Below are 7,976 nucleotides of genomic sequence, written 5' to 3'. Positions count from 1 at the left end.
TCTGTCTGTCTGTCTGTCTGTCATTCTATCTATCTGTCTATCTGTCTGTCTGTCTGTCTATCTATCTATCTATCTATCTATCTGTCTGTCTACTCTATCTGTCTGTCTGTCTGTCTGTCTGTCTGTCTGTCTATCTGTCTCATCTATATGTCTGTCTGTCTGTCTGTCTACTCTATCATCTATCTGTCTGTCTACTCTATCATATATCTGTCTGTCTGTCTACCGTCTATCATCTATCTGTCCGTCCGTCTGTCTTTCTGTCTGTCTGTCTGTCTGTCTGTCTACTCTATCATCTATCTGTCTGTCTGTCTGTCTATCATCTATATGTCTTTCTGTCTATCATCTATCTGTCCGTCCGTCCGTCCGTCCGTCCGTCTGTCTGTCTATCTATCTATCTATCTATCTATCTATCTATCTGTCTGTCTGTCTGTCTGTCTGTCTGTCTATCATCTATCTGTCCGTCCGTCCGTCCGTCCGTCCGTCTGTCTGTCTATCTATCTATCTATCTATCTATCTATCTATCTGTCTGTCTGTCTGTCTGTCTGTCTGTCTATCATCTATCTGTCCGTCCGTCCGTCCGTCCGTCCGTCTGTCTGTCTATCTATCTATCTATCTATCTATCTATCTATCTGTCTGTCTGTCTGTCTGTCTGTCTGTCTATCATCTATCTGTCCGTCCGTCCGTCCGTCCGTCCGTCTGTCTGTCTATCTATCTATCTATCTATCTATCTATCTATCTGTCTGTCTGTCTGTCTGTCTGTCTGTCTATCATCTATCTGTCCGTCCGTCCGTCCGTCCGTCCGTCTGTCTGTCTATCTATCTATCTATCTATCTATCTATCTATCTGTCTGTCTGTCTGTCTGTCTGTCATTAAGTGTCAGGTTGTTGTTGATCTCTCCAGGCACAATGCAGGTTATGGCTTCGTGGAGCTGATGGATGAGACATCAGTAGAGCGATGCCTCCGCAAAGTCAATGGAAAACCTTTACCTGGTGCCACTCCTGTAATTATTCACAAGTCACTATTATGCTCACATTAGGTGCCGACCAGTTCATATGCAAAATATCAGAAAATTTCATACAGTAAAATGTTACACTGTACTATCATAACTTTTAATTATAATGTGATGTTACAGCCGAAGAGGTTCAAGTTGAGTCGTGCCTCCTACGGCAAACATGACAGCTGGTAAGAAATAGCTTCTGAGATGACTGGTGCAATCAAGTACAGCAAGCAACCAACTATTCAAAGAACATCCTGTGTGGACAGAAAGAAGAAGTGAAGCTTAGATATAAATATATCATTGCAAGACTGTATTTGTGAAGGATGAATATAGAAGATCAAGTGTTTTCAACACAACAGGCTTTAATAAACCTACAGTCAGAATTAACAGTAAAATCTGACATGCAGCTTCCAGAAGCTTTTGAGCTCAGGGTTTCGTTTTTTTTATAAGAATTTGATTTTAGTTGTAGTCTCATAGGGAAGTGGTCATCAGTAGACTGTCCACAGGTGAAAATAGAGTTCAATCAACTAAGTAAAAGTTAATTAATCGCTGTAGATGTGTTAATTTAGGAGAAGAACTCAAAGCGGTTCTTTACCTTGATCTATCCGTTATAATGGATGTTCTCAGCGCCGCCTTACTGCTGTTCCCTACAGCTCTACGTTCTCCCTCTTCGTGTCGGATCTCACGCCAGACGTGGATGATGGCATGCTGTATGAGTTCTTTCATTATCATTTTTCATCCTGCTGCAGTGGGAAGATAGTTCTGGACAGCAGTGGATACTCAAAGTGAGACCTGATGAATAAGTTCCTGTCAAATGTTTTCCTCTTCATTTCCAGACATTTCCTTCTGCTGATTGCTGTTGTTTGTAGGTGCTGTGGCTTTGTGTGCTTTGAGAGCGAGAGAGAGCAGAGACGGGCTCTGGCAGAACTCCAGGGTGCCTCAGGACTCGGGAAGAAACCTTTACGCCTCAGTCTGGCTGCAAATAAACTGTGAGTGTCGGTAATGAGAGGAAATTATGTGACGAGGGCTTTTACATCAGAGTGATTGCGTTTGTTTCTCTTTGCTTTCGATTAAAAATTACACTACTGTTTAAAAGTTTGGGGTCAGTACGTTTTTTTTTTTTTTTTTTAAATATGAACAGTTTTATTCAGCAACGGCACATTCAATTAATCAAAAGTGACAGTGAAATTATTTATAGATTTCGGTTTCAATAAATGCAGTTCTTTTGAATTTTGTTCATCGAAGAATCTTAAAAGTATAACAGTTTCCACAAAAATATGTATGTTTTCAACAGTGATAATAATCAGAAATTTTTCTTGAGCAGCATATCAGCACATTAGACTGATTTCTGAAGATCATGTGACACTGAAGACTGCAGTAATGATGCTGAAAATTCAGCTGCGCATCACAGGAATAAATTACATTTTATGAGATATTCACATAGAAAACAGTTCTTTTAAATTGTAAAAAATATTTAATAATATTACTGTTTTTATCAAATATTTTTGAACAAATAAAGGATGCCCTGGGGGTAAGCAGATAAACATCAAATTTTCATTTTTGGGTGAACTATCCCTTTAATGAGCATAAGAGACTTCTTTCAAAAACATAAAAAAATAAAAATCTTACTGACCCCGAATTTTTGAATGGTATATGAAAATTACTCAGTGTGAAGAGTAGTGAGGTCTGTAGCAAAAGTTTAATGAGGAGTCTATCAAAATACATAACCTCAAGTACTGTTTGAGCGATACGTACAGTTTTATCACAAAACAAATTGGCATTAATGTGTCTAATCCTCCCTCTACTAGGAAGAAGAAAGAGTCGCCTGAGAACCAAAATTATCACCTCCATGCAGAAAGCTACAACAGCCATAATTTGTATTTGAACCAGTGCTATTACCCACAGTACGCCAGCCATTTGTCTACATATGACTGGAGCTATGATTACAGCTACTTGAACCCTTCCCAGGACATCGCACAGGTAGATGCGGTTTTATTTCTGCAGGGTTTTTCCAAGTCACACCAAAAGTGCCTGAACCAATCAGTGACATTTTAAGCATTAAATTCTGTTCCTATTACTATCAGCGGTTCATTATCAGTTTATCAATTTGCATAATTATATTCAGTATTCTTTGCCTCAGTGTCTATTTTTTATTTTTTTTTAAGTTTTTTATTGACCATTTTTGTAACTGCAGGGCGAAGAGATGGAAGATGACGAGCTAGAGTGTAAGTTTAGATCAGACATTTATTTCTTTTTTACTCCGTGGGCTCAGTATTCCACAGATGCACTTAACACAGCTTTTAACTGTAGCATGATATTATCATAATTACACTCTGCACTATATAAAAGCGTTGATTCCAGTAAATGACGTGTCTTACGCCTGTGTTTTGTTTCTCTGTGTTGTAGATCCAGACTCTGAGATGAATGTGATGGAGGCAAATGAGAGATTTATGGAGCAGAGTGAGGAACTGTACAGTGCTCTGATGGGTTGCTTCTTCCAGCCCCCTGAGTCGTGGGACGGGGTCAGCTGTAACGTTACATGTCACCTGCCAGAGCCAGTTTATCAGGATGAGGAGATGGACTGAGGATATTTGTTCATATTTACTTTTTGTTTATATTGCAAAGAACCAATTATTAAGGTAACTGAATAAGAATAATATTAGTTGATTTTTTTTGTATGTATAAATTAAATGAATTCAGGTTTGTTTGATGGGAAGTGTACAGTACACCATAAGTTTAGTCAAATAAATAAGTGAAATAAGTTCTGGTTTAAACAGCAATGCCTTGTTTTTCCATTAAAAAATATTTCAAGCATTACATATTTTTATCCATGCAGCTTTATACATGCAACAAATTCAAGTATGATAAACATCTAAATAAAATCAAAGTTGTAAAATAAATACATTTTCCATAAAAAAATATTTAAAGCATTACAAATTTATATCCATGCGGCTTTATACATGCAACAAATCTGAATAAAATAAACATCAAAATAAAACAAAAGTTAAAAAGTTTAAAGCATGACATATTTTCACCCATATAGATTTATTCCTCCAAAACAAAATCAAATAAAATGAACATAAATAGTTCATAAAACTTATAAAATAAAACATAAATAAATCAACATGTAAAAATACATAATAACAGGATTGAAACAGGTTTCGTTTAAAAATATATATTAGTATGACCAGTTTTCTTACAAAAAAACATTGGTATCATTTAAATGAAATCAATTTTAATATCTCAAAACTGTTATTTTAATATAGACCAGGCACTTGCTCACTATTTGTTTGTTAGAGCTTGAGTACAGTGTATACAACAAAAACGTGTATAAAAAATAATAATAAATACACAGAGGTTCATAATAATAAAGTATCAGTCGTACATAATAATAAAACGAAATAAAATAAGACTTATTTATATAAATTCAATAAGATTGAGAAAGAGTCTTGTATAGTGTTACTAGTTTAAAGTTCAGTTACTTCTGTGGGATGTTGGGGTGTTTCTGTGCCATCACGTGCTCTTGTAGGCTCTGCCCCTTAGCGGAAGTACAAAGTGCATCAGACCGGAAGTCCCGAGTGTGGAGCGGCCCCGAGCTTGTGTAAGAGCGTTATATTTCTTCATCAGAATTAGCAAAAACAACGCGACGACTGCGTTCATGTTTATATTTATAACTCTGAAAGCGTCTCTAGATGTCGGACGAGGTTAAATGCGGATGGTCTAATGCAGCATGAGGTGTTTTCGGTCCGTTTAGTTTATGCTAATGCCGTTGTTGTGTGTTGCAACGGGGTTTTGTTTGTGTTGTAGTTTTCTGTGACATTTAAGAGTAAACCAGTCTGATGAGTGTAAACAAACAAAACAGGCTTATTTAATCACGAAACAGCAGTTTCCAGCGGTATGTTGCTGTAGTCCGAGTGTTTAGTTGGTGAGCTGACTAGCCTAGCATTCACTGATCTGGGCTCAGTTATGACTGACATGACACAGTTTGTCTTTAGCATTGTGCTGTGTTCACTTAAAAAGAAAGAAGAGTCAGAGAGCCTCGAACACGAGCATTCTCTATTTTTCTGTTCTTTTGACTTGTTTTATTCTTATTTAAAAAAGTCCCTCTAACACTAGCGTTCCCTATCCAATTGTCTATTCTATCTACTTGTTTATCTTTTTACTTATTATAAAAAAACCTTTTATTATTGCCCTTTTTGCTGGTTTGATTGCTTCTATTTGTCCTCATTTGGATAAAAGCGAGTGCTAAATGACTAAATGTAAATGTAAATATATAATAATGGTTATTTACATATATCATGATCTTATTTACTTACTACATACTAGTGCTCACTGTTACTGCAGGTCGAGCTAAACTGTGTGTGATGCTGGTGGAGTCTGTGTGTTGACACTGTAATATGAGTAAGCAAGCAGTTTGACACCACATTGTGTCTGTATCATGTTTGTGTCTCACACGCATGCTAATTTAGTACTTTCCTGTATTAATCATCAACCTTTAGCTCACCGTCACAGCAAGTGAAAGTAGTGCAGTCAGTACATAGGCTTTAAAGTGCACACTCGTACCTCGATTAGTGCTCTGATCCGCACTGTTTGCCGTCATGATGTGTTAGGCTGGTTATCTAATCTTTGCCAGGCATATATAAGGTGATGTTACACACTGTTCCTCATACTTCAAGTCAAAGGCACAAGGCAGCTGTAATGAAAAAGGCATTATAATGTCGTTGTGATATTATTGTGCATGTTCTGACAAAACGTTTCTCTGTCCTCAGCATTTTTAGGCACTGATTCGCTTCCTGCTCTAGTTTCCTCCACCCTTTGTCCCGAGACGTCCATCAGAGCCAGCTGAATTTCCCGCAGTCATGTCGTACGGAAGGACAGAGCAGCGCGCCCCGCCAAAGGACTTCAGCAGCCTCATCCAGACATGCAGCTCCAACATCCAAAAGATCACACAGAACAGTGAGTGTCTGGATCTGTGCTGTTCATTACTGTGACGTTGATCTGAAAGTGCTAGTTAGTAGCACTAAAGATTAGAGGTCGACCGATGTATCGGTTTTGCCGATTAATCGGCAAGCATTAAGATTAATGAAAGCTGTGTAAGTATTGTTCCTTGTTAAGAGTGCGTTAATTTCAACATTTACTATTACTATTATTATTATTTTTTTTACTACTACTAGTGGTTCAGTACTGTTTTTGTTAATAAAGCACTATTTTAGTTTTTGTTCAGTATCAATTTTAAAACTATCGGTTAATTAATCGGTATCGGCCAGTGTGGTCCAACCTAGCTATCGGTATCGGCAAAATCCACTATCGGTCGACCTCTACTAAAGATACTACCAGGGGAGTACATCGGATCAGCTTGACAACTTAGTGGTGATTTAGCTCTGCATATTTTATGTAAAGAAATGAAGCCCGTTAAGGACCATTAGGATTTTTGGCATTGTGATTTGTTTCGTGGTACAGAAGTAACTGTGCACTTTTTCAGTGGCCTTCGTTCCCATTTTCTCAGTTGTTTTCTCCATTGAGATTTTAAATTTGTTAAGGAATTCTGATCCATGAAACAAGTCAGCCAGCTCTGAGATTATTATGTGGTGGCTCATAATAATCTCTGACTTGTTGAGACATGCACTGCTGTTCAGAGGTTTAGTGTTGGTAAGAGTTTAAAAAAATGTTTGGAAGTGTTTATTTGATTCAAAATGCAGTAAAACAGTAATATTGTGAAATATTATTAAACTGTGATACACTACCATTCAAAAGTGTGGGCTAAGTATGATTGAAAAGAGAGAAATGAATACTTCTATTCAGCAAGGATGCATTAAATTGAGCAAAAGTGACAGTAAATACTTTTAATGTTAAAAAGATTTCTATCTCAAAACGAATGGTGTTCTTTTTCTATTCATCAAAGAATTCTGAAAAAAAAAATGTTGTGGATTCTACACAAAATATTACACGGCAAAATAGTTTTCAACATCGATAATAATAGGAACCATTATTCATAATTGAGCACCAATAATAATCACTAATAAGTTAACACCTAATCAGCATATTATACTGATTTCTGAAGGATCATGTGACACGAAAGACTGGAGTAATGATGCTGAAAATTCAGCTTTGATCACAGAAATAAATTACATCTTAAAATATATTCAAATAGAAAAACATTCTTCTAAATTGTAATAATATTTCACAATATTTCTGTTTTTACTGTATTTTTCTAAAAAACAAACAAACAAAAAAACAACTGCAACCTTGGTGACAATAAGAGACTTCTTTCCAAAACATTGAAAAAACTTATTAGGGGACAAGCACTGAAGGTGCGTAGTCACCTATTGAAATCGTTGGCGTTATTATTATTCTTCCTCCTCCTCTTCTTCTTCTTCTTCTTCTTCTTCTTCCGCCGCAAGTCTATGGCAGCCCATAGAACCACTTGCGGGAAAGTTGTGAAATTTGGCACACTGATAGGGGACAGTCTTAACATTAACCACAGCAAGTTTGGAGTCTCTAACTCCCAACTCTCTAGCGCCACCACTTGTCCAAATTTGCAATTTCTTTATGCTAATAACTTTTGAACCGTAAGGCACAAATGGGAAATTCTTTTTTTCCTGTGAATCCTTGGCTCATGCCGAGTCGAATGAACACCAAAATTCAAAAATCGCAAGGCTTAGATTTTTCGCTATTTTAAATTTTTCGTAAAACTTACTTTGTCGAACTCGTCCTAGACGGTTTGTCTGATTCTCACCAAAATTGGCTCAGATCATCTTCAGACCATGCTGGCAAAAAGTTATGGAATTCAAGTTGATTTGTCCAACCGTTCTCGAATAACGCACGAAGGAATTCTACGAAAAGCACGTAAAAATGAACGTGAGGCTATATCTCCGCAACGGTTTGGCGTATTGAGACCAAACTTGGTGTGTGTTATAACAAGCATGACCTGAGACTACCTGCAGTGTTTCGGCGCAGTGCCCCCTAGTGGTCAGGAGAT

At 37.1% G+C, this 7,976-nt stretch overlaps 2 protein-coding genes across 2 annotated transcripts in view; both read left to right on the top strand.

Annotated features, from left to right (window-relative positions):
- Positions 1-3,718, top strand: part of trnau1apa (tRNA selenocysteine 1 associated protein 1a) — a 4,650-nt gene extending 932 nt beyond the window's left edge. The window contains exons 3-9 of the mRNA XM_016487585.1: positions 901-1,000; positions 1,133-1,182; positions 1,651-1,782; positions 1,867-1,986; positions 2,806-2,977; positions 3,192-3,222; positions 3,404-3,718. Coding sequence (XP_016343071.1) covers positions 901-1,000; positions 1,133-1,182; positions 1,651-1,782; positions 1,867-1,986; positions 2,806-2,977; positions 3,192-3,222; positions 3,404-3,582 — 784 coding nt within the window. The 3' untranslated portion in view covers positions 3,583-3,718. The remainder of the gene's footprint in view (positions 1-900; positions 1,001-1,132; positions 1,183-1,650; positions 1,783-1,866; positions 1,987-2,805; positions 2,978-3,191; positions 3,223-3,403) is intronic.
- Positions 3,719-4,507: 789 nt separating this feature from the next.
- stx12 (syntaxin 12) overlaps positions 4,508-7,976 on the top strand; it is a 13,437-nt gene continuing 9,968 nt past the window's right edge. The window contains exons 1-2 of the mRNA XM_016487548.1: positions 4,508-4,596; positions 5,767-5,953. Of these exons, the coding sequence (XP_016343034.1) occupies positions 5,857-5,953 (97 nt within the window). The 5' untranslated portion in view covers positions 4,508-4,596; positions 5,767-5,856. The remainder of the gene's footprint in view (positions 4,597-5,766; positions 5,954-7,976) is intronic.

This window comes from Sinocyclocheilus anshuiensis, unplaced genomic scaffold (genome assembly GCF_001515605.1).
Source record: "Sinocyclocheilus anshuiensis isolate Anshui unplaced genomic scaffold, SAMN03320099.WGS_v1.1 scaffold369, whole genome shotgun sequence".
In the NCBI taxonomy this organism is placed as follows: domain Eukaryota; kingdom Metazoa; phylum Chordata; class Actinopteri; order Cypriniformes; family Cyprinidae; genus Sinocyclocheilus; species Sinocyclocheilus anshuiensis.
Note: the sequence above shows the minus strand (reverse complement) of the source record. Positions and strands in the feature narration are given on the sequence as shown.